We start from the raw sequence: 27,326 nt of genomic DNA on the forward strand, positions 1-27,326 counted from the left end.
CACTTTCTTCATCCATTCATCTGTTGAAGGGCACCTACGTTCACTCCATAATTTAGCTACTATGAATTGAGCTGCTCTAAACATTGATGGGGCTGCATCACTGTAGTATGCTGATTTTAAGCCTTTTAGATATAAACTTAGGAGTAAAATATCTGGTTCAAATAGTTGTTGCTTTCTGTTTTCTGAGGAATATCTATTTTACTTTCCATATGGATACACCAATTTATAGTCCCATCAGCAATGTGTGAGTGTACATTTTTCCCCACATCGTTACCAACATTTATTGTTACTTGTGTTCTTCATAATTGCCATTCTGACTGGAATGAAATGAAATCTTAGAATAGTTTTGATTTGCATTTCTCTAATTGCTAGAAATCTTGAAATTTTTGCATATAATTGTTGATTGATTGTATTTCTTCTGTGAAGTGTCTCTTCAGTTCTTCAGACCATTTATTGATGGGGTTATTTGTTTTCTGGTTTTAAGTTTTTTGAGTTCTTTATATAGCCTGAAGGCTAATGTGGACTGGGCATGTGGTTCAGTGGTTAAGTGCACCTGAGATCAAAGAAAAACCCTAGTAGAGGAAATATATATACAAAAAATATATAAATAAATAAATACATTTTAAAAACCCATAGAAACCTAGATCCTGGCTTTATATCCAGAGGATTAAATTATCATTTTTGAAAACCCTGCAACTAATTCCTCTTAATTATAGCCAGCATAATTACACATACATTTCCTTTACGACATCCGTCCTTCACAAACCTGCAACCTGCTTAGACTCTCTGCAACTTGTTTAAACGTTTAGCTTTTGAGCTTTTGGTCTATCTTTCTTCCCATTTTGAAACAATCCAGTCATTTTACTTTAGGACAAACATCATACTTTACATACAAAATCTTTTCTCATTCAAAAACACTCTCTAATAGATATATCCTCATCCTTTTAACTTTCTTTGTATCTTCCTCCCTTCCCCGCCCTCCAACTTTTTCTTTGAAATAAGACAAAAGGTTGTTCTGCCTTTTTTCTCTCTTAAATTTAAATTTACAGGTTGAAACAAACCATATAAATCTTTAAAATTTAGACAATTTCCTTCTGTTTAATAAGATACAATACTACATTTTTCAGTATCTTCATCAAAATGCACATTAAGATCTTTCTCCCTTTATCTCTCTTTCTGTATAGATTTGCACATGTTAATTTGAACATTAACTCTTAAAAGCCCTTTTTATTGACCCCAGGGACACTCAACTACTGAGCCACAAATCCCAGCCATTTTTATATTTTATTTAGAGACAGGGTCTCAGGAAGTTGCTGAAGTCCTTGCTAAATTGGTGAGGTTGGCTTTGAACTTGCAATCCTCCTGCCTCAACTTCCCTAATCACTTGTTTTACAGAAAGATGCCACTGTACTCAGTAAAGCCTTATTTTTAAGTAAATATGCAGGGAAGAGCAAAAGTAAGTTGTTTTTCTATATACCAATCATTTATAAAAATACATTTAATAGATATTATTATCAGGAAGCTAAGACTACTTGAATTTACATTTAGCAATTGAGCTGTCATCGTTGTAATATATAAATGATTCAGATGTTTTATCTTCATTTATAAGCATTTACCTTCTTATATTTACCTATTGCCCATTTTTAAATTACTCATGGAAAACCAAGATATCAGACCAGCATAGTCAACACCTTATTTCTTGGTCAAACGTAAAAGTTGAAATTGTATTTAAAACAGAAAGCAATGGACATTGCATCTTAAACACCTAACAGAGATAAATATAATCCTAAATGGCCAGCAACCTGGGAAAAATTATTAAGAATTTTAGACATTTTATTTACTTATTAATTTATTTTGTGTGGGGGTGTGTACTGGGGAGTGAATTCAATGGCACTAGGTCACTGAGCCGCATCCCCAGCCCTACTTTTTTATTTGAGACAAGATCTCACTGAGTTGCTTAGTGTCTTGCCTTTGCTGTGGCTGACTTTGAACTCAAAATCCTCCTGCCTCATTCTCTGGAGCCACTGGGATTATAGGTGTGAGCCACTGCTACTGGTTAATTTTAGACTTTCACAATTTTATCTTACGAACAAATTTAAATTAACTCATTTGTGAGGTGTATATTCACATTGAATTCTACTTATGAGCAGAAATTATGATAATATGTACTTATTGACTTATAAAATGAGAGTTGAATAAAAATTACATTCACGGGAAACTGAATGACTGTTGTCATTTGGATATGGAATGGTGCCCAAAAGCTCATGTGTTTGTTGGCTTCATTTGACCAATTTGTACCAGTTTTATTCATAATGATAGATTTAACAGACTATAAAACTTATTTTATTGTTGTTCTTGATGGAGATTAAGATGACTTGAATTGGGTAGGAGATTGTGTACTTAGAAAGTAAGAGCTCTAAGTAATTTTCTACATTTTCTTTTTCTTTTTAAATTTTTTATTCAAAAGATCTTTTCTATTTTATTCAAGAGAACATTTTACTGTTGTATAATCATGCTCTGGTGGTCTAATTGTTCATAGGATATTCCAAAATAAAGGGACTCCGGAGGTTTCATGGAGGATAAACTGCCATCATATGATGCAAACTGTGCTTCTCTGTGATACTGATAATACAGTACCATTCAATGCAGCCTATACAATAATGTAATTTAGTCTAACAAGTTGACCCTAATTTCTGACATTTCCATTGTTTGAAAAGACACATGGGAATAAAACACTATATGCTTACAATGCACCTAGAACTTTTTAATAACAATTTCTTTTTTGGTTTTGGAATCTTTACATTAGTATTTTCTCATTTAGTGCCCTCTTTAACCAGAATCTCATAACTCCTTCATTTTTGTAATAACAGTTAATTTACTTACTTTCCATATAGTGGCCCTGCTATAATAGAATATAGCATCTTTTATATGATAGGAACCAACAAGGAAAATTTCCTTTAACTCCCTTTTTATATTTTATGGTAAGTAGCGACAGGAAAATGCGTTTATAGATAATTTCTAGGCAAATTGTGAAGCTAATGACTGACCTGTTTCGGCCTATATGCATTGTCTTTGTTTTATTAGCAGTGGGCATCATGATCTGTTAAAGAGGAAAGGATGTCATCATGCTGCATTTAGTTGCATCCATATATTACATTTCTGTATTTTTTGTTGTATTGTAAAAAATTTCATAATTGACAATGTTGTGATGTTAGAAAACAAATGAAAACAATCAAACAAATTAAAAAACAAAAAAACAAGACATTAAGCCAGAATGTACTTCCAGATCACATCAGGGACAGACAAGATATCCCAGTATCTCAAAGACTGTGACAGGTCATACAGTAGGATGTGGCCCTGTAAATCAAAGGCCCTTCTCTTGAGAGTCCCCCAAAACAGAATTTCTTCTGCCCAAGTACTTAGTGTAGGCTCTGTTCCCACAAATGCCCAGACGTTCTTCTATCTGCCTTTGATTTATCAGAAAAGGGTAAAGAGAGACCTAGAATCTGAGAACCAGCTGCTCATATTATGAGGGGGGTGGGGGATGGAAGAGAATGTTCTTAGAAGACCATGGCCAAGGGTGAGAGGGAGCCAGTGTTGGACTCAGAAGAGTGCACAGGAAGAGAGGCTCTGAAGAAAGTAAATGGACATGAACTACCACTTACCAGAAGCTGCAGTTAAGACAGAGACCAGTAGATAAAGGTAAACGGGACTCCCCAGCTGGTTCCCCTGAGGGAAGGAAGATCCTTAATGAAAGGAACATAGATGGAGCTTGGGGAGCAAGAGAAGAAAGTGGACTCAGTAAAGAAGGTGGGGATGATTTTACTAGTTTAGGAGTCAGTTGCCTAGAACAGTGAAAGGAAAAGACAGAGCCCAGGGACTAGATGTTAAGTAGCTAGTCAGCCATGATGGGTGAGAAGGGCAGGGACAAGGAAGGGAGACTGAAACTGAGTCTGGCCAAGGCCCTGAAGGATGGGTGAGACTCCCCTCCCACTCCCCCCATAACTTGATGGTGGCAGTGACAGTTTGGACCCAGGACCCTGTGGGCTACCAGTCTCCTAGCCCAATCTTGTCCATCCCAGCTGAGGACAACGCTGAGGACTCTGAGGATGTGGCACCTTTGGGAGGCACCATGTGGCCTGGATGGTGCTCATTGCACAAAGGCTGGCCAGGGCTTTCAAGGCCCATGAAGGCACGTGGATATCCAAGAGCTTGGCCACTTGTTAGGCATCAGAGAGGAGCTGACCTGGGCCCTCAGTGACCGCTAGGTGCTGGATCCTGGAGACCACATTGTCCGACAAGGCAAAGGCCTTAACCACACTGAAGGGTGAGAGAAGCCCCTGAGGAAGGCAGATAGAACCATTAGCCAACCTCAGCCTCTTCCTTCTCTACCATGGAGAACCAGAGAAACATACCCTATTTGGCCACTGGGAAATGCCCACCACCTGTTGGGATGATTTAGTGCCCTTTGTAGACGAACTGTGTGTATAGTAGGAAAAAGCTGCTCTCAACAATGCCCCCCTGCCCCCAATCCCCTTGCACTAAATACTTCTGCTGCAAAATAATTAAGCACACAGGGGGAGTCTTTAACCCTGGAAAGGACCAGGGAAGCTTAGCCAGTGAGGGGGCGGGGCAGGGAGGTGGTGGGAGAGGACTAGTGGAAAGGAAGGGTTTCCTAAGGAGAAGATGGCACTGTAGTTTGGATCTGGGATGTCCCCCCAAGGTCCATGGGTTGAAGATGTATTCATCAGCCTGTGGGGATCCTGGGAGATGGGGGAACCTTTGGAGGTAGGGCCTAGTGGAGGAAGTTAAGCCATGGGTGGTGTGTCTTGGAAGGGAATATTCAGGACACCAGCCACCTCCTCCTTTGCTTTCCAGGCCACAGTGAGTGAGCATCTTTGCTCCATCACTTACTGCCACCATGATGAACTGTCCTGACACAGGCCCAAGAGCAACCAAAGAGGCCAACCAAAACTGAAACCTCTGAAACTGTGACCCACGATAAGGGATTCCTCCTTTCATGTTGATTATCACAAATACTTTGTCACAATAATGGGAAGCTAACTATCATTGGTCACAAATGTACAGCCCCAGAGTAAAGGCAGAGTATGGAATAGTCAGAAACTGCAAAAAATTCTATGAGGCTGGAGTGAAGGATTGATATTGAGAAATGGCAAAGGGGGATAGGAGAAAAGGTTAAATCAGGAACTATCTGGTTAGCTCTCAAAAAAGAGATTAATCTTTATCCTAAAAGCAATGGAAAACTATCAAGTCTGATCACAAGAGGGGGGACCCCCTTAGCAGGAATGTAGCTGGACCACTTATTCTAGGCTTTTTTCAATCAGCTGTGAGCCTTTGTGTTAGTCAGCTGTTCATTGCTGTGGCCAAATCATCTGACCAGAATGACGAAGAGAAGGAGATTTCCTTTTGGCTCCCAGGTGCAGAGTCTCCATCCATGGTTGACCAGCTCCAGGGCTCTGGACCAGGGATAAGGCAGAGCATCCATCACCATGGAAAGAATCACCTTTTGTGTGTTCATGATTTTTAAATAAAGAAAAAAGAAATAACAAGTGTACATGAGGATATGCAGAGAAATTGGAATCTCATACATTGCTGGTAGGAATGTGACATGGTTTAGGCACTGTGGTTGGTGGTTCTTCAAAAGTTAAATAGAATTATCTTATGAACAACAATTCTATTCCTAAATCTGTATATACACAGAACAATGTAGATAGGTATTCAAGCAAATTCACATACATGCAGTTTCATATCAGACTACTAAAAAAAACCCACAAGGGGGTAAAAATCCAAATTCCCATCAATGGATGAGTGAATAAAACAATTGTGTCATATTTAGGTACTGGAATATTATTCAGTCATAAAAAGGATTAAACTACCAATACATGCCACAACAAGACTCAACCTAGAACACATCACACTAAGTGAAGACACAAAAGGTAATATATTTTATGATTCAGTCTATATAAAATACGCAGAACAGGGAAATCCGTGGACTCAAAAAGCAGAATCATGGTTGCTAGTAGCTGGAGGGAGGAAGGGATAAGCACACACTACTTAGTGAATACAGGTTTTTCTTGGAGACAATGAAAACCTTTGGGCACACAGTAAAACTTGTGGTTGCACAACACCTTTGAGCCATGTATTAGATGGCTCTGGACTGTGAAAATGTGAATGTCATTGGGATAAAAATATCTAAAAGGAACAACAAAGTTGGTGATGTTCAACAACTAAAAAATTACTACAGAGGTCATATAGGATCAAATTATTTATTACCACACTATAGCATGTAGAATATAATCACATATCTTGGAGACTTTAAGGCCTAGTCCAAACACTAAGAACAAAAATTATTAATAAGCAAGCAATGCAAGTATCATGGGCAGTTACTGTGAAAGTTCAAAGATGTACATCTGATTATGGAGAATTGGAAAATGTCTTGAAGAAGATGACATTAATGGAACTTTAAGGGCTAATGGCATGTAACTGTTTGGGTTGGAGGTAGAGAAATGCAATACCACCAGGCAAGGTGTCCTAGCTGCAATGGAGGTACGTGGTAGTTCAAAGCTATTCAACTGTCCAATCTGGTTGTCATAGACACTGTATAAATTGGGAACACATTATTAAAGAGCAGGTGTCAAAGGACCATAACTCTGCAATGGTGATTGGTGAATGCCAAAGATAGACAAAATGTTCATTAAAGTTTTTTTTTTTGCTTTTTTGGTTGTAGATGGACACAATATATTTATTTTATTTATTTTAATTTATGTGTGGTGATGAGAGTGTAGCCCTAACTTGCTAGGCAAGTGCTCTACCACTGAGACACACCTTCCTTGAAGTACCAGGAAAGCACAGTATAAGTAGAAGGAATTGCATGGGAAATGAGATATAAATGTATCTGAGGCCATCTGGGGAAAGTTTGCAAGCTATCCTATGCAATCTGTACTGCACGCATAATACAACAGGTAATCAGGACAGTCTATTGGCCATGACCCTGGTTCTGTGGTACAAGTTAGTGGGCAGTATGGGGACAGCTGAGTGTGGTGCATCATGAGATCACACTGGCAAGTTGTTCAGAAGGCTTAGGACCCTGCCCTCATTTTTCCACTTGGTGTTCACCTAAAGGTACATCCTTATGAACTGTAGTGAAAATTTGGGGACATGGAAAAAGGGAAAATCTCCATGGAGAGGAAATTCAACCCTTAGGGAGATGAGAACCTGCCACAGAACAGAACACTGTTGGTTCTGTTATGCCTGATGAAGAAAAGGAAGGGGTGGTCAGCACAGAATGTTGGTAAAAATGATGAGCAGAATGGCACTATGTTTACGGCTGTGGCTGCTGCAGCCTCAGTGCCTTCTTCATTCACCTCCACGACACTCTTGTGCACAACCTTGGACAGACACAGGTCTGTCTCAGTTGACATGGCAGACAAGTCAGCCTGGCCCGGTTGAAAGGCATCGACCATTCCCAGATGCTGAAGCACAGACTCCATGTCATAATCCCCCTGCAGTTTAAATCTCGGAAGGAAAACTTCCACTTCAGTATTATGCAAAGAGGCTGTCTTGGTCCAGGCTATGAATTTCTCAAAAGTAAGGTTATTTTCCACCTGAAAGACCAGAATTACAGGTTCATATTCAGACTATGGTGGGTATCGACAGACACACAGACATTTCCATGAACATTCCTTGTTGACTGTCCACATAGCAGTGCCTTCAACAGCCCAGAATCTTGTGAGAGATCTGACTTGTCCACCACCCCACATGCTATCCCATATATGATTTCCCTGCAGGAAGACTGTGGCTGTCCCTCCTTATTCATCCACTAGCAAACCATGTTTATTTGTGAAAAGCATCTATGCCTAGTCAACGGTGCTTTTCTAGTGGTATTTGTTGCTTTGAATGAGGCTTAGTTTTCACATGATAAACCATTGCTGGCAAGCCAAAGAGACTGGGCAAAGGAAGGGCTCTCAGTGTGAGCCTCTCCAGGACAGGGACATCTGTCTAAGGTGGAATGAGGCACTGTTTGTGGAAACTCATCCTCACAGTTAGGGACCTGGACAGAGGGAAAGCCCATGGGAGCTGCTCTGCTCACAGAGACCCTTTAGGTCATCACAGTGCACTGCCACCATTGAGAGGACGGTTGGCTCTCTTTCTATAAGGATCATATCACAAGGAATCAAGGAGGACAGGGCTGGGCCATTTGGGCTTTGGGTTGGAGATACTGTGAAAGAAAGGCACAGGGTGTACCCACTTCTTCCCACAGAAATTGTGAGTTCAAAGGACTGTAGCCCCTCCTCACTCACCACACTGAGGTCCACGTCCTCATCTGGAAGCAGGATGATCATGCTCAGCGTCTTGCCAGCATAAGGCAGCTCCAACACCTGTGTCTGGGCCTCACGGATGTAGACATAGTTAAAATAGGCTTTTTTCCTCATCATCTGCACTGGCCTTTTCTCCTCCTAAGAGGAATGACCACATGAGCACAGCATTTAAAACAGTATGAAAGGAGAAAGAAAACTCTCAACTCTGCTGGGGTCCAGCACTGCTAGAAATTAATAAATAATTATCTAAAACATGCCTTATAAATAAGGGGAGGAGCTTAATGCATACAAGCTTCCTTATTGCATTACATAGCATCTTTAGGGTTTACAGAATTAAGCAAAGTATTCTAATATCTGTTTTACTTAAACTTATAGCTCACAGTTAACCAGGGCCCTTGCAGTCATTTTTAATAATAAGAAGCTGCAGATGCTGAACTCATAATGATAAATTATGAATAACAACAATTCAAGTGTGAGATTATTTTTTGAAATATATCTTAGTTGTAGTTGGACACAATAACTAGTTATTTTATTTTATTTATTTTTATGTGGTGCTGAGGATCAAACCCAGAGCCTTGCACATGATAGGCAAGTACTGTACCACAAACCCACAACTCCAGTAACTAAATGCGAGATTATTTTAATTTAATGAATAATAGATGGAAAATCTGGGGCGTAGCTTCATGGTACACCACTTGCTTAACATGCACAAGCTCTGAGGTTGATCCCTCATTGCACAAAAATGTAAAAACAAAATAAAAATCCTGATTCAAGGCATGTGTTTTCATATTCCCTCTTTGTACTCTGTCTCATGGCTGATATATATATATTTTACATGCATACATATATCACCTCTTTTTTGCTCTTTATCTAAGCAATTGTTGTCTATATGAAGATATTTGTGTACAGAGTAAGGTTAAACCAATACATGTAGGATACTTCATCGGAGGCAGTTAAAGTGCTAATAGGCTAGAAACCATAATAGATACCAAGTATTATTTATTCAAATCATTTTTCCACTGAGATTAAAATTCATTAAGAGAGATAAGAAGTTTGAAATTATCATTAACCATTTATGCCTTTACGAAGTTAAATTTTCTATTCAATTTCTTCATCAGACTAGCATAATTTTTGAGTATCTCCCTACCTGGTTTACTTTGAAAGGCATTTCTTTCGTGCTTGATTTGTTAAATGGGTTGTCCCACGTTCCTTGGAAGTAGATGGCATTGACAAGAATCAGCCTGACCTGCTCATCAATCGAGCCCATTGGTAGCAACTCTGAAATTTTACCTTTTAAGAAAAGCACAAACATTGTCAGTTACTTTTTTTGAATCTGTGGTGAATAAACATGACAACGATGTCTTGGAGATCCAAACATTCTGGTTTCAAATGTGCTGAGTTTGGATGATAGGTATAAAAGTAAAAAAATCCAGCTATTAGTGGTATTCATGATGACAGACACTGGAAGAGCCACCAATTTGAAGATAGTGAAAGACTTCTAAGTCACTGGAGGAAAGTAGGTTGGGACAAAGCAGAAACTTGACACCAGGTTGGAGAAGAAGACAAGCAGCAAAGCAGAGAGGGGCTGGGTAGGAGCTGACATTACCTGCTGTGGGTAAGAGGAGCGTCAGGTCTAAGACCCTGTGGTCAGGCCCAGTTCTAACATTGTACAGCTACCTGCAACATTACTGAGGCACACAGAATTGTAATAGCTCCAGAGCAGGGACATGGGAGGAGTTTCTAGAAACTACAGAAGAGATATTATGATTGCACCTCCTCCTGACACCTGGAATCCCTGGAACAGGTAACAATTTGGGTAGGTGAAGGTATGTCCTTCTTTCCCTGTATATCAAGTGGTATGGTTCCAAGGAACTAAGAGCATCCCTGCTAATTTGCTGCCTCTAGAGGGCATAAGAAGAAAAACTTCCAAGAAGAAATAGTGGACAGTACTACCTCTAGTTTTTACTATCTCATTTGTTAGCAGAAATAGGGACATCCCTAGTGGTGTATAAGTGCCTGGATGATTCAAACATCAAACCATTTTGATCTAGAGGATCAAGGTTAGAACTTGTCACACTCTAAAACAGAAATGAGTATGTTTTAACCTCACAAGCAGGGTGTTTTCAATCTGTGGAATGGATCAGCCCTGAGAGAGGCTCTGTAGTTGACTAATCAAGTCTAGGCTTCTCAAATCTGATGAAGGGTGCTTAAGTGAGAGATAAGAAAGAAGAAGTAGAAGTCATCTTAACATGTAAAAGTGGGAGACGCGAAGTCCAAACTGACCCCAGGAAGAGGAGGGCCAAGGGCATGACTTGGGAAGATCTGGCCATTGATCTGTTCCCATAGATGAGAATCACCTGCTGTGTGTACAATACAGGCCAGTGACATGTAAAGTATTATATGGGAAATCTGACTCACAAGTTTCTGTTAACACTTGCATCAGCCACTCTGGCCCTGGGAAAACAGACAGCATTAATTGTCTGGTTTTGAAAACCTGAGCATTGATCACATCTTCTGTGAGCCACTAAGGTTCACAGGCACCAAGAGGCTCAGCCAGGCAACCTTGCTCTGATGGTTCTGCAACACCAGTGATATTAGCAGTGAGGAGGAGAGGTAGAGGAGAGAGGAGAGGAGAACAGAGGTGGGGTGGGAGGAGAGGGAAATAACTTATAATTCTGACCTTCCGTCTCTTTTGAGACCCAGGTGTTTATATGCTCCCTGGACTTCTCTGTAGCTTCAGCAAAGGACAGCAGCTCCAGCTCCGCATGGTAGAACTGAAGACAGGACTCCTTAAATGTCTTTGGAGACAAATAATTCAAATGGCCAGGTTGCTCAATAAAATGACAGTGAGCTTCAAGGCATTCTGAATGATAGCTTTAGGCTATTCTTAAAATTAAAAACATGATAAAATATTAATATTGATCGAGAAACATTTTAGTTTATAAGGAGATATTTTCTGAGTTTGGAAAAACCAGAGAAAATAAATGAAATTTTAGATACTGCTAAAATTGAAATAATACAAATTATGATTGTAGATATGGGGTCTTTATAAAAAATAGTTTACTGTGAGTTTCTCAAGTTCTCTAGAATATTGTTCTTTTTTTTTTTTTTTTATTTTTTTGCAAGTTTTTGCAGTACTGGGGATGGAGCTCAGGGCCTTGAGCATGCTAGGCAAATGCTGTACCACTGAGCTATGTCCCAAGGCAGTTTTCCATTTTGTTTTCAAGACAAGGGTGTCACTAGGTTGCCCAAGCTGGCCACTAACTCTCCATCCTCTTGCTACAGCCTCCTAAGTTGCCATTCTGCCTGGACTCTAGGGTCTCTCTTCTGGGTTGTATATTTCCAGGTGTTTTAAATACAACTTTTATTGTTCTGCTGACTCAACTTACTGAGAGGAAATCACAAGTCTTCTCTCCAAATAGCCTGTTGGCTGTTGTAAGCAAGTACTTTGACCCAGGCTTGTTCACTTGGGTGAGAAGCATCTGGAAGCCCTTATGGATGTCTTCCTCTGTGTTTAAAGACATTGCCTGTGAAGGAAAGCAAGAAAACACTCTCAGTTTTGAACTTGATCTCCACAAGAATTTGCAAGCAATATTCTTCTCAAATACTGCATGAATTTATCCTTTGAGAGGAAGTTGATTCTAATTGAGAAGTGACACTGGTGGGATAGGTGGAGAGAGGGGCCAGGAAACTGCTGAGTAAGATACAGGTTTTTTCACCTGCACAGAGCTCTCTGCATAGTTTATAGATGAGCAATAGAACAAAATGAAAGGGGCATGAGAGGTTCAGAAAAGGGACTATTCTTAAGTCCTGCATCCCACAGACACCATAAATTTGTCAGAAATAGAGAATAACTTGCCTTTATTTATGTAAAAAATGATGTAGTTCAAAATACTGAAATAACTTGCATCTATTTATTTACAAAAAAAGATGCAGTTCAAAAAACTAAAAATCAAACAAAAATTGGACAGGAATGCAATCATCATGATAACATTTAAAAGGAAGTAAAAGTATACAATGAGTAATATCATTAATAAGAATAAATTAGTTTTAAAACAGTATCCTAGAGAGAGATAATATATGTATAATATATGATACTTTATATTTCAATAAAGGTGTCATATTACATCACAAGAAGAGTTTCATTTGACCTTGAAATACAGAAATCACAGTTTATATTTAATGACCTCAATGTAGGAAACTAAAAATCAACAACACTACAAATAAAATACCAACAACATGGAAATTAACCTACTAATTATTTTTTTTCTTTTTCTTTTTTTGAGAGAGAGAGAGAGAAAATTTTTAATATTTATTTTTTAGTTTTCGGTGGACACAACATCTTTGTTTTGTATGTGGTGCTGAGGATCGAACCCGGGCTGCACGCATGCCAGGCGAGCGCGCTACCGCTTGAGCCACATCCCCAGCCCAATCTACTAATTATTAAAAACAATTTCTTAAGAAATAACTCTCCTATGTAACAATCAAATAACTAACATGTTGTCTATTTTTTTCTTTAGATTTACTCAGCACTAGCTTTTGACATTGTATAAATAAGTGACAGAGCAACAAAACTTTGGGACGCAATCTTAAATGTTAGTATTGAAAAAAGCTATAAAACTATTTTTTCTAGAATTTGTAAAATTACTTCCATTTCCCAATATAATTAAATTTAAATGACATTTATTTTCTCAGTCTTCCAGTTGGTCAACATACATGCTTTCTTTGTTAGATATTAGTCAGAAAATATGAAGAAAACTCCTGTCGCCTAGCAAAGATACACAACCAAATTGCCAAACCTGTTGTATCAGCTGGACTGCCCTCTAATGGACTATATAAGGCATTCAGCTAAGAGGTCAATGTGACTTGGTTTGACAATTAAATTCAACAGAAAATATATAAACATCTTATATCCTACACAAACTGAAGTTTCCCGAATAATTTAAAACCAAAAATAAAAACCTTTTAGTAAATTAATTTTTACCATGAAAGAAATTGTCAGAATGACAATTCTACAAGTAACCAATTTGAATCATTTTGGAAATTGGTAATGAAGGTTTATGTAATTTCAGTCTTTTCAACCTTGGAGGCAGATCCTAAACAACAGTAGTAACAGGCAGGAGCAACAGACATAATGTAACGACAATCTTTTGTGAATATTTCTGTATTAACACAATCATATTTTTGTTAGTCTATTCATTCTACAGATGTTTTCTTAGGCATAAACATGAGTGAGTAGCTCATATCTGTTAAATCTCTTGTCACAAGAAGCGATAGAAGTTCTTTGAGCCATTTCCTCTGTGAAACACCATTTTGAGTAGCAAGTTGTTTTTCCTCTGTGGCTCATGCCCAGGCCTGAGACTTGCTGTACTGTAGGACCAGTTTACCATGACTGCCCAAACATCCCTCATCTGGGGGAGGAGCAAAGGACTGATTCCCATAAGTGAACACTGTTCCAAGGCCACAAGTTTAAGGAACTTCTCGATGAACTTAAGAAAAGTTATAAATGAAAAAGAGATTACACAGTGACCGCTGCAAGCAAACCTCCACAACATCTCATTGGAGGAAACTCCTCAGCTCCCTCTCTCCCTTCCTCCTGTACCCTCTCCCTGAAATGATCCAGGATCACCCCTCCTTCTTCAAAAGTTCTGAAAAAAACTCAAGGAGGGGATAGGAGAAAAGCCTTGCAGACCAGTCCCTCCTTCTCGTTGACAGGAAAGCTTACCTGAGCCATCTGGTCTTTGGTGTTCCCCTTTGCCCCCAGGAGGACCATGGCCAAGGCAGAGGAGATGCTCAGGGGAGAAAAAAACACATTTTGTGAAGGTTGGTCTTGACACAGCATCTTCAAAACCTGGATGGCAAAGGTGCCATTTGCTTTTGGAAGAGAATCCATGATGCAGGGTCTGAGGGCAAAGAAGATAGAGAAACACAATGAAATGGAGCTGAGGACACTGTGTGTTCTCTCTTCTTGGCTTTAATTTTTTTTGTGAATTCAGAAAATTTCTGAGTACCAGCAAAAGCCATGGGAGTAGATTAGACAGGTGAGGAAGGGGCTGGTGTCTGTAGAACATCAAACTGTCAAGGAAAGGAAGACCAGAAAAGCATGCAGAGGAGAACAGAAGTTGACAGGTCAAAGCAAGAAGAGTGAATAGTCAAAGAAAGAGCAAGGAGGTGCTACTTGAAGCCACAGACAGTGGAGTATAAACACCAATGGGCAGCTCTATGCAGTGAGACCCACTCTCACCAGTGGCTGGCCCTAGACCTTGGGAAAACTCCCTGAAAACTTCCCATTTCTCAAAGATCCCCCAAACCTATGTCCAAGCAAGCCTTCAGCCCCCTCACAAAGCATTCTTCCCCACTCAACTTCTACAGCCCCTGTGATCCTGTGCCTAGTCCAAACCACCTGGCTCCTCTCCAGAGCCTCTGACCTCCCTGACCCTGAGATCCCCAGTACAATCAGCCCCTGCTCACTAAAATGCAAATCAAGTGGGCTGGAGAGCCTCAGAAAATGGGCTCTGCCCATTAGGACCCCAGATAGATAGACACACAGAATACTGAAAGGGAAGTGCTATCTGGATCCTATGAGGTCTTCCTTAAATCTCCAGGGGCCCTAGGGATAAGCTCAAAATGTGTTTTGTAAATGGCATCCCACCTGCCTGGCCCCATCCCTTGCTGCAGTCCTCCTCTGTCACAGTCTCCACTTCTACCCACCCCCTGATCCCCCCAATCACCTCTGAGCTTTGGCAAACACTGATATCAAACTTAAAAGGCTCCCTACTCCATCCCTGTCACCAGGCTCCAATCACTCATTGCTCTCTTCTAGGCTCAGCACCAGGAGGCCTCTGATGTCTTAGTCTAGAGCTGCCTCCTCCCCACTCTGACTCATCATTGCTAATTGTAGTTCCTTGTCTCATCCATTGTTGGACCCACAAGACTGGCCTCTGTCTGTAGGAAAGGTGCCTGGCATCCTGATTCTAAGCACCTGCAAGTATGCTCAGGAAACAGCAAGAGCTCCATCATTTAGGGGGAAGTCTCAGATAAATAAAGGGTGCACTGGTTTTGAACTGGATTCTTGAGATTTTAAAAGCACAGTGAAAGGTAAGGCAGAAGTTACCCTGTGACTCCCTGAGGAGAGAGGAGAGATGAGAAAATAAGGCAAGTAGGTGGGAGTGGTGTTGGAGCATGAACACCCACCAGGGTGAGGGCCAGGGCCAGAGAGGGGCAGGCAAGAGGCAAGCAGAAAAGCCAGGAGGCTATGCAGCATCTTTGACTTCTTGGAACCCTGCTGCCCTTCTCTGGGACTTGCCCTAAGCAAGGTCCTGCTGCACCATTGACCTCCATGATCTCCCAAGTACCAGTTTCTCTAAACACAGCAATTACATTGACTTTTTAGATTGTTTTTTCTCATCTCAGCCTCTGACATCCCTTTTCCCAGTGGTGGCCTGGGGTTTCTAAAACTTGCCTTGGTCCACTGTCACTTCAGACCCTGCACAGAGAAGTCCTCACCTGCCACCTTCCACACAGTCTCTCCCTCAGGTCTCAGTGCTGCTAGCCGGTGCTGACTTCTGAATCACAGGAGGAGGATCTACAGCTGTGCCTCTCTCAGGTCCACTCTGGGGCCTCTGCACTCCCAGAGACCTTTATCAGGCCTGATTGGCTGTGGAACTTCCTGTCTTCCAATCAGCATTCACTGCCCCAGGGAAGAAATCCAGTGTGACCTGGGTCAGGTCACTAATCCTCTTGCTCTTGCTCCCCTAGCCTGGTCTCTATCACACACTGGTTTGCACTGGAACACCAAGGGAGACACTGAGGTGGAGTTGCACACAGCATGTTTTCTAGAGGATTCTGAAAGTGAAAGCACTCTGAAACTGACAACCAAATGTAAGCTGCAAAGTCCCCTGGGAAAAACACAATGGGGACTGGGGAAGGACATAAAATCTACAACTCTGGGCCTCCTTACTTCCAGGAAGCAAAGATAGAATGACAGGCTGAGATTTTAGGGGAGGAAAGCCATGTAGGTCTGTATTCTGAGCTTTCTGCCTGACACAAAGGAGGGATTGAGCTAGATGGAATGTGTCCCTTTCCCTTATATGCAGTTGTTGGGAACGTAAATTAGCCCCATCACAATGGAAAATGGTAAGGAGTTTCCTCAGGAACTAAAGGTAGTGCTACCTACCACATGATCCAGTTATACCACTCTTCTCTGTGTCCATGTGAAGGAATCAAAGTCAGCATAGTACAGAGACAGCTGCATACCCATGTTTGTCCCAGCACAGTTCACAAAAGCCAAGTTATGGATTCAGCCTAGGTGCCCATTAGCAGATAAATACATCCAAAAAAATGTGGTAAATATATATATATATATATATATATATATATATATATATATACAGTAGAGTTTTATTTAGCCATAAAAAGGAAGGAAATGTAATTCACAGGAAAACGGATGCAACTGTAAAACATCATATTAAGCAAAACAAGTTTCAGAAAAACAAGTATCTCATGTTTTCTTTCATATGTGGAATCTAGAGAATAATATAAAATGACATGAAAGTAGAAGATGGACTAATAGGGAAGATAAGGGGTGAGGGAAAGTACAAGGGGGGGCAAGAGTGTGTTATAGGTAGGGTGGATTCAGTTAAAGTACTTTATATGCATGTATGAAGTTGCTACTATTAAACAAATTTTTGAATAATTACTATGAGCTCATAATTATTTAAAAACAATTTTTAATTATTTTCCCAAGAGCTGTGTATATAACTTAGGTGTAATGTGCTTGCCTCATATGCACAAGACCCTGGCTTAATCCTCAGCACCACAAAAATAAAAATAAAAACTTTGTTTTCCAGTTTCTCCACCACTCATTATTACCAGTGCAGCTCTCTCATAGAGAACACAGTGTCCTAAATCTGAGCAGCTGATCCCTTTTCCAACTTCTGGTGCTTAGGCTGTGGAACTGGTATATAAGCAGTCCTACTCCTCATTGGCAATGTGACAGAAACAGAGACTGAATCAAAATGGCTCAGGACCTCAAGTGTGTCCATCAGCAAGTTCAGAGGCAGGGACCACCTGGAACATGTTGGTTTAGTAGTTCATGTCATCCAAGGTCCACGCTCTTTCCCACCCTTCTTTGTACCAGCTTCAAGCAATTGGAAATACTTCATGTTGACATGTTGCCCAAGAAAGAGAACAGACCAAATGTCTCTCCCTCTGAAGCAGGGAGAATTTCCTAGAAGTTTGTCCATCAGCAGATATATGTCTGTTTTCTAATTAATGAAAATTAGTTTTCTTTCCTGAGTGCCTGAATTATGGTGAGGCAAAATATTTAACAGGCCATTTTCTTAGGTGCCAATCCTCCATTTATATTATCCCAAGAATGAGGGCTTCCATAAACTTTGTGCCCTATGTGCCATACCATTTTTTAATAACACCTTTATTCTTTGGCACATGCTTGTAATCCCATCGGCTAGGGAGGCAGAGGTAGGAGGATCTAGAGTTCAAACCCAGCCTCAGCATATTAGCAAGACCCTGTCTCAATCAAAAATAAAAGTATCTGGGGATGAGGTTCAGTGGTTAGGTGTCCCTGGCTTTAATCTCTATATACAAAAATAAGTAAATGAATAAACATGAAGATGAACAGATAAATAATGCTTGTTAAAAGATGAATATGCATACCATAATATTGAAAAGAGAAGGAATCTGAGACATTCTAAATTCAGTTACCAGCAGGATGAAGGAAAGAAAAGACTTTAACTAATAGTTTCGAGCTAACACAACAAAGAAAAAAAAATAACTGCAGCATATTTTTTGAAATATTTTAACATCAGCCATTGAGACAAAATTTTATTCTGCTTATCGACTTAACAAACCAAGAGGCTACAGAAACATGTCTCTACTGACTCTCTTCCTATCCCAGGTCAAATCCCTCTTCTCTCTGTCCATTGTAGATTTAATGAGAGGAAAGTGGGAGGAGCCATGAGGAGAGCTAGGAGGTCCACTTCTCCCTCTTGTCTTCCTGCTGCCTGCATCAGAGACCTCAAACATGTGCCAACAATTAGTTAAAACAATGTGTTGCTCAGAAGTTACAGGTGTGCAGAGACATGACTCACTCAACGAGATCCAAAAGACATATCAGAAACTGGCACTAATGTGGCATCCAGATAAAAATTCTGAGAATAAAGAGGACCCAGCAAGCACCAAACCCCTGGAAAACACTGATATTTCTACCATGTCCGTGGTTTTACTTTTCCCAGAGACATTAGACTATGTACATTTTCAAATTGGCATTTTTCACTTAGAAATGTGTGTGCAAATTTCTGTGATGCCTTTATTGTGGCTTGATAGGTTATTTTATTTTTAGGGCTGAGCAATTCCATTGTGTGGTTGTTGACCCCAGTCTTTTCCTCTTATAGACTTCAGCTGATAAGATGAGGTCCATGCACACCATGGAAGGCAATCTGCTCACATAAATGTTCAATACATCTAAAGAATCATTTACAGCAATAGCCAGACTGGTGTTTGATTGACTTTCAGGGTATGATGACCAAGTTGACAGACAAAAGTAATCAACACAGAAAGTGGGTTTCTTTTTGTCCTCTCTCTTATGGTCTCTGGGTAAACACCAAATGATTCTAAAAGGGGAGAAAAATGATAACAGCAGTGTTTTAGAAAGATTCCCAGGCTGCATTATGAAAAGTATATCATGAAAGGCTGCTGTCATGGATAATGGTGACAAAGAGGAAAGATAAAATGGAGTCAAGGCAGGCAGGATGCAGAAACCTCAGCCAGTGGTGAAAACACAGAACCCAGTGAAGTCCCAGCTTCTCCGATGTCATTCATAGCTCTTCAACCAAGACTTGGGCATATCTATGTCAAAGATAAATGAAACCAGTCAATGTTTTAATCAATATTATATAATGGCAGTAGTGAAGAGGGAACAACAAGAACCAAATTCAACTTTGTGCAGAAAGGACTGAATATTTTAAATGGAGAATTGAACTAGTAAGAGGGAGGATGGGAAAATTGCTGAAGAACAAAAATTTAAAATTACAAAGTTAATGGTCCAAGTTCAGGTTCTGTCCTCCCACAGAGACTAAGGCAGAGGCCCTGTTCTTCCTGATGATTGCATTCCAAAGGAATGATTTTTAGGTCCTTGAGAAATACACTCCTGGGTTGTAGGAGATGCACATTTGTATAGGTCAAGGGACAGAGGGAAGACTCAAATGGTAAATCCTTTATAGTAAATGCTTTGGGAAACTGAGGGCAGGCCCTTTCATGAAATGTTAGCTATAACAAATGGTGAATTATTTGAGCAGTCTTGAGTTTTCTGAGGCAAGGAAGGGCTAGGTTCATCTGCAGATATGGCCTTGAACTATTGGAAACCATATGAGTATTTGTTTGAGTCTTTTAATGTGAAGAGAGCAATAAAGAAAATCATGTGTGGAGTTTTTATAAGCCATAGTTGATACCTAGTTGAGAAGGAGGTTCAGCAGAGCCTGCCTGCTTGGTCCAAAAGAGAGTCTGTATGATTCACTGTTGCTCATCCCCCAGTCAAACTTGGACATAGTTTTCCAATTCCCTCAGCTCCAGATTTTACAGATCTAAGGAAACCCTCAGGCTGGGCTTCCAGCATCTCTACCTCAGACTTCTGCTGGCCCAGGGGAGGAGTGGAGCCAGATAGCATCTGAGTCCCCAGGATGTGATGAAATCCCTTTACTATTTGTGGTAAGATAAAGAAACCCCATGCATGAAAAAGAACAAGTAGGACTAGTCATGCAGCAGCACATGTGGTTTCCCACTAGGTCTCAACATTTAAACTCAATGACTGGCCATGTTCTTCAACAATGGCCACTCCCTATGTTCATGCCTGTTCCCTTCCATCAGATTTCCATCAGGGTTTCAAGGTAAAAACACATTCACCTGTTAATTAATCCCAGGAGAACATTACAAACTGCAGAAGCTTGAAAGTGCTAAGTGGATTGTTGACTGTGCTTCTTGTGTCTTCCAGGGGAGAGGAATGGTGAAGGAGTCTTTGGGATTTGATTGGGATTCCATGGAGACTTTGTGGAAGAAAGAAGTCCAAGGTCCCTGTGTCCTCCCTGCCAGAACAGAACTTTCTCTTTCAAGCCCTGTGGAATAATATTAACACAAAACTACCAAAGTGTTCCAGATATTCAGTGAGGAAAGAAGAGTATAATTATGATAAGATGTACTGATACAAATCAGGGGCCAGAGTAGGGGCACAGCTCAGTGGTAGACACAAGCTTAGCCTATGTATGTGAGGCCCTGGTTTCCTTTCCCCCAACCCTGGAGGAGGAGATGGAGGAACAGGAGTAGGGGGAATAGGAAGAGGAGGTTGTTAGTTGAGAACCTTTTAAGGAATGGAATTTTCATTTTCTCCAAGAGAGCCAGGCTGAATGGCTTGTTCTTAAGCTTCTACAAAATGGTATCCCAGATCCTGCCTGGAATGTGAATCATCCCTTTGTCCAGGGGATACACACTGTATGGTCTACCTGCCAATTAATCACTTAGTGGCCATACTTAACATGACAGCATGGCAATCAATCCTTGGGTTGTAAAACTAAGGTTCAAGTAACCCTTAGTTTACTTCATAATGTCCTCAAAGTACAACAGTAATGATGCTGACAAGTCAAACACACCAAAGAGAAGCTCTACAGTCCATCCTTCATTTAAGTGAGGAGTTGGAAATCCTTGACCTAAGGCAAACACATGGTATCTATAGGGTTCAGTGTTATCTGTGGCTACAGGTATCCACTGGGGATCCTGGGATCCCTCTGATGGATAAGGGGACTGCTGTAAAGATCTGCCACAGTTTCTCTTGTAGCTATTAATAAAAGACACTTCATTATTAATGGAAAAATCATGTCCATTGCTGAAATGGGAAAGGCACCATGGTCACAAATACAACTGAGACCTTATACAAACCAGGTTGTATGGTCATCCTGTTGATATGCTGTAGTCCAAGAGAATATGAGGATCACATTTCCTATGTAACTTTTCTATCTGTAGACCACCCAATCAAGGAACCCCGAAAGTAATGGACATATTTAGAAAACAAACAGATCCCCCTTTTTAGCTTCCCAAACCTTGTCATTTGATACCTCCAGATATTCCCTTACTTAATGGACAGAATAGCAATGGCAGATGCCTGATGGTGTCACGTGAGAAACGTTTGTTTCTCTCACAATTTCCTTCAGATCCAAAATCTAATTAACTAACTAATATGACGCTTTCAAATTGAGGTCCCCACCGTATTCCTAGGTCAGTGATGAGTTCCCTTCATTTCTCTCTAACAGCATGCTCTCATTTAGGGAACTGTTGAGAGCCACAGCCAAAGGGGCCCCAGCAAACTTCCAGCTGCCAGCAAACTTCCAGCTGCTGGCTGATGATTGGCTCACAGCGGCCCCAGCAACATCTAGCTGATTGGCTCCTCGGCCCCAGCAACATCTAGCTGATTGGCTCCTCTGCAGTGATGCTCATTGGACTGTTTCCCTGCCCTTTCAGACCACGGAGCTGCTCATTGGGGGACTTTTTTGGCTCCGCCCACGTGACCCAGCCAATCGGCCTCAAGAGCAGGAGGATTGTGGGAGGTGGGGAGAAGCTTGTGTGGGAGAGAGAGGCTTGTGGAAAGCCGGTGGTGGCAGTTGAGGCTCTGAGGGTTTTTCCTGAGAGACTATTTTGTTTGTTGTGTGTGGTTCTAAAAATAAAGTTAGTTTCTTTTGACAAGTGGCTCCTGATTGTGCCCAGCCAGACTGCGGCATTTGGTGGCTCGCACGGGGAGCGACTGAGGGTAAGTGAAACTGCTCGCCCCTGAGGGCAGGGCGAGAGGATGGGTAGCCATTTTAAGATTCTTCTTTTGTTATTTTGTTTCACTTTTGTTTTAAGTTGCCTGTCCCTGGAGATGAGTGAGACGGAAGAAAAACCGCTCACATCTGAGGAAAAACTATTTACGTCTGAGGAACAGATAGGGAGAAAGGACGGATGCCCATGTCAGGAGGATAGAAAGGCTATAATGACTTTTTGTTGTTCCCTTTTTATTTCATTCTGTCTCGGTTTTGTTTGGCGTCATCTTGTTGGGTTGTATTATAGTAGAAATACGGGATCAGAAATTAGTAAAAAACAAACTGAAAGAGTGTTAAGTAAATTGTTAGAGGAAGGAGGCATCCCAGTAAAATCAAGAGCAGTCAGGGCATACGTTGATACAATACAAAAATGTAGCCCATGGCTTTTTAAGGAGGAGTTGTTAAATATATCACAATGGAACCATCATGGTGAAGATTTAAAAAGAATAGAAAAGAAAAGCCCAGGGACTCTGCCAGTTGGCACATTGCCATTGTGGACGTTCATATCTTGTTTGCTTAGTCCAAAGCCTTCAGTTCAGACAATGGTAGAGGAAGGAGAAGACATAATGATTCAAGTAAAAGAGAAGGTCTCTCAAGTTAGTCAGACAGAGAAAGAAAGTGTAAAACAGAAAAAGCCATCAGGGGGAAAGGTACAACAGGAGACTGCTACTAACACCTTTCTATCACCAGAGGGTGTAAGTGTCCAACCAACAGCACCACCTCTACAGGAGACTGCTACTAACACCTTTCTATCACCAGAGGGCGAAAGTGTCCAACCAACAGCGCCACCTCCATATGCTGGGAGGCCCCCAACCCCCACAGTTGATAGTTGGGATCCTGAGACAAGGTCTCAAATATTAACATGCCCTGTATTTGAGGCAGGAGGGCAGCGATTTTACCAAGTTTTAAATTTCAAAACAGTGAAGCAGCTAAAAGAGGCTGTAACAACCTATGGTCCTCAAGCACCCTTCACTGTAAGCTTGGTCGAATCCATTAACAACTTGAACATGACGCCAGCAGATTGGGCTAATATGTGTAAAGCTGTGCTAAATGGAGGACAATACCTGTTATGGAAGGTTGCCAATGAGGAATTTTGCAAGGAGACGGCTAGGCGAAATGCAGCAGCTGGTTATCCTCAGAGAAATCTAGATATGTTGTTAGGAAAGGGACCTTATGAGGATCAGCAGCAACAAATTGCATATGATCCTGGCGTATACGCACAAATTGCTGCAGATGCAATTAAGGCATGGAAGACTTTACAAGGACATGGAGGTTTACAAGGTCAATTATCTAAGGTAATACAAGGAGCTAATGAACCTTATGCTGAATTTGTAGATAGGCTTATTCAAACAGCTACCAGAGTTTTTGGGAATACAGAACAAGCAATGCCATTACTAAAACACCTGGCTTATGAGCAAGCGAATCGTTGGTGCAGAGATATCATTAGACCATGGAAACATGAAGATTTAAACACATATATTAAATTATGTAGAGACATTAATGAACAAGAGCAAGTCGTGGCAGCTGCAGTAAAACAGGCTTTAGATGCCAGAGACATTAATGAACAAGGGCAAATTGTGGCAGCTGCAGTAAAACAGGCTTTAGATGCCAGGCCAAGAACATGCTACAATTGTGAACAAACAGGACATTTTAAAAGGAATTGCCCCATTGGAGGAGGGTTTAACAAAACTAGGTATCAAAGGAGTAGAATACCAGGTATTTGCCCACGATGCCGTAGAGGGAGACATTGGGCTAATGAATGCCGTTCTCAAACCACCATAGAGGGTACTCCATTATCAAAAAACGAACAAGGACCAGGTGTTTATCCACGATATCGTGGAGAAAGGCATTGGGCTCCATTGCCAAAAAACGGACAGGAGGGCCCAATGCTCCGGGGCCCAAAACCACAAATATACGGAGCACTGGAGGAACCCAGCAACCCCATCAGGGTAGTGCCCAGGACACATTGTCCATCAGATCCCTCATCAGACAAACCAGAGGGAGCGCAGGGTTGGACATCTGCGCCTCCGCCAGAGCAGTACTAACTCCAGAGATGGGAGTTCAAATCATTCCCACAGGGGTGAAAGGACCTCTTCCCAAAGGAACAGTAGGCTTATTATTGGGACGCAGCTCTTCTACTCTAAAAGGACTTATGATAAGTCCTGGGGTAATTGATCCCGATTATGAAGGTGAAATAAAAATTATAGCCAGTTCTCCAAAGGGTATATCAGTAATTTCACCAGGAGATAGAATAGCACAGTTACTAATAATACCCAGCCTACATGATAAATTTTCCAGTCGTACTGTAGAAAGAGGTTCCAAGGGATTAGGCTCCACAGGTGTAGATTGGGCTATGCTTTCTTTAAATTTAGATTCTCGCCCCATGCTAAAACTAAATATTCAAGGACATGAATTTAATGGGCTACTGGATACAGGTGCAGACCTTAGCATCATCTCTCGTCAAGAATGGCCAAAACATTGGCCATTACAACAAGCCACTCAAACGCTTCGAGGCCTAGGAGTGGCAACTAATCCCCATAGAAGTGCAATGGTATTAGATTGGAAGGATCCTGAAGGATGTGAAGGAACTGTACAGCCATATGTATTGGATCATCTTCCCGTAAATTTATGGGGACGAGATGTCCTAGATCAATTAGGTTTGACATTAACAAATAACATCAACCAAAATGCACCCACTATTATGACTAGACAAGGTTTTAGGAAAGGAAAAAGATTAGAAAAACAAGAACAAGGTATAGCAGCACCAATACAAATAGATCAAGGGAGAGACAGACATGGGTTGGATTTTCAGAAAGGGCCACTGAGACAATAAAAATTACTTGGAAATCAGAAAGACCAGTATGGGTTCCTCAGTGGCCCCTGACTAAAGAAAAGATACAAGCAGCCCATGACCTGGTCAAACAACAATTAGCAGAAGGACATATACAACCTTCTGTATCTCCCCTCTCTTGGAGTCAATCCTAGAGGATTGATACCTAACCATATTTGGCAGATGGACGTCACACACTTGCCAGAATTTGGAAAATTAAAATATTTGCATGTTACAGTTGATACTTCTTCTGGATTTTTGATGGGCTCCCTTCATGCCGGAGAAAAAACTAAAGATGTTATAGCTCATTGCTTACAAAATTTTGCCACTGTGGGTGTTCCAAAACAGTTAAAAACAGATAATGCCCCTGGTTATACTTCTACCTCTTTTAAACAATTTTGCTCAACATTTGGCATTACTCATATAACAGGAATCCCATACAATCCACAGGGACAAGGCATAGTTGAAAGAGCTCATCAAACTATTAAAATGTACTTATTAAAGCAAAAAGAAGGAATTGGGAAGGGGTATATATTCCCCAAAGATAAACTTAAAATAACCCTTTTTACTCTAAACTTTTTAAATTTGGATTCATCAGGACTTAGTGCTGCGGAAAGGCATATGTGTCCAAAAAATGTACATAAGCCCAAGGTACTTTGGAAGGATATTCTAACAGGACAATGGAAAGGTCCTGACCCAGTAATTGTCTGGAGTCGAGGGTCTGTTTGTGTGTTTCCACAGGGAGAACAGCAGCCGATTTGGATTCCAGAGAGATTAACCAAGGTCCTGACCCAGTGATTGTCTGGAGTCGGGGGTCTGTTTATGTGTTTCCACAGGGAGAACAGCAGCCGATTTGGATTCCAGAAAGATTAACTAAAGCGATTTCTACAGACCAAAAACAAGATGATTTGGCTCAAATCCATAACAACTGATATCCAAAACTCCAGTTTGGCTATTCTTACATCTGCAACAGAACCAGGATGCTTTTTTCAATATCTATTTTATTATTGCCCTTTGCCATATCATGAAGTTCTATTTTGTTTTTTGAGCTCATACAGACCTAGGTTAATGTTTTGCTGATCAGTTCTATTTTTTGACTATAGAGTTTTTAAACATTGCAATGGAGATTTCACCTGTAAAAAGTTATAAGGCCTTTACTATAATGTTATGTGTTGTATGTATTATATTATGTGTGCACACTTGTGTTTTGTGTTATATGTTTGAATGTACGTATGTCCATATATCATATATGATGAGCGCTCATGATAAAATGGATCCAAATATTTTTTTTTCACGTGATTTATATGGTTTAATTTAAATTGGATAAACAACTGTTGAGGATTGTTTTAATATGTAAACAAAAAAGAAGGTTAACAGATCTGTTTGTTTACTTTTACCTTTCCTTTTCATTATATTTAATAATTCTCTTAAAGATAATGTAAATCGTTAAGAAAATTGTTTTCTTTTAGTGCCTTCTGTAGTGTTACATAATTTTTTCTTTAGCCATTATTGCCAGAATTCCTATCTTCATCCCAGTGCCGGTGAAGACAATGTAAATTGTTAAGAAAATTGTTTTCTTTTAGTGCCTTCTGGAATGTTACATAATTTTTTCTTTAGCCATTATTGCCAGAATTCCTATCTTCATCCCAGTGCTGGTGAAGTGAAAGATAAAACCAATCTACAGCTTCTACAATAGCCATCACTGAACTGCTTGCAGAACTTGCCTGGACACATTGTGAGCTCACCTGTATGCATTGTGAACTATCTGTTGGTACAGCGAATTGTGGTAGTGCTGGAGTATTTTTGCTGATGGTGTCACCGGTGGTACAATTTAGGAGCCCTCAATTGGCTTAATGTCATGGCATTTTGCATCCTCCTCTACTAGTGATGGTCTAAAATTTGGGGGCCAACAGAGGTGAGGCAAAGAACCTCACCCCCCCACAGGTGCAAAGGCCTATCCACAAGTATGGCTGTATGCTGGACCGGTAGTCAGTGACGGGTATGATCCAATTGCAGTGGTACCAACCTAAGACAGGAGGCTGACGCCTAGAGGTCAGTTCATCCGATGACGGGTAAGGACCATATGTTGAATTGGACTGCCTAACAGGCACGGTCCCTAAGCCACATGCTTGTTGTTTAAACAGAGAGGGGGAGATGTTGAGAGCCACAGCCAAAGGGGCCCCAGCAAACTTCCAGCTGCCAGCAAACTTCCAGCTGCTGGCTGATGATTGGCTCACAGCGGCCCCAGCAACATCTAGCTGATTGGCTCCTCGGCCCCAGCAACATCTAGCTGAT

The 27,326-nt window shown here is 40.9% G+C and overlaps 1 protein-coding gene across 2 annotated transcripts in view; it reads right to left on the reverse strand.

Annotated features, from left to right (window-relative positions):
- Window positions 1-6,273: 6,273 nt before the first annotated feature.
- The window catches only part of LOC124098680 (serpin B9), a 138,324-nt gene continuing 117,271 nt past the window's right edge, over window positions 6,274-27,326 (reverse strand). The window contains exons 1-7 of one of the 2 annotated variants that reach the window (XM_046453593.2): window positions 15,846-16,173; window positions 14,065-14,242; window positions 11,729-11,866; window positions 11,020-11,137; window positions 9,487-9,629; window positions 8,322-8,477; window positions 6,274-7,625 (exon numbers count right to left, since the gene is read on the reverse strand). In XM_046453593.2, the coding sequence (XP_046309549.1) occupies window positions 7,221-7,625; window positions 8,322-8,477; window positions 9,487-9,629; window positions 11,020-11,137; window positions 11,729-11,866; window positions 14,065-14,232 (1,128 nt within the window). In that variant the 5' untranslated portion in view covers window positions 14,233-14,242; window positions 15,846-16,173 and the 3' untranslated portion in view covers window positions 6,274-7,220. Of the gene's footprint in view, window positions 7,626-8,321; window positions 8,478-9,486; window positions 9,630-11,019; window positions 11,138-11,728; window positions 11,867-14,064; window positions 14,243-15,845; window positions 16,174-27,326 lie in introns of those variants that run through there. The other variant, XM_058582353.1, reaches the window with a different exon arrangement.

Source organism: Marmota monax, unplaced genomic scaffold, assembly GCF_021218885.2.
Source record: "Marmota monax isolate L192 unplaced genomic scaffold, Marmota_monax_Labrador192_F-V1.1 WCK01_AAM20220418_F8-fsc00029, whole genome shotgun sequence".
Lineage (NCBI taxonomy): Eukaryota > Metazoa > Chordata > Mammalia > Rodentia > Sciuridae > Marmota > Marmota monax.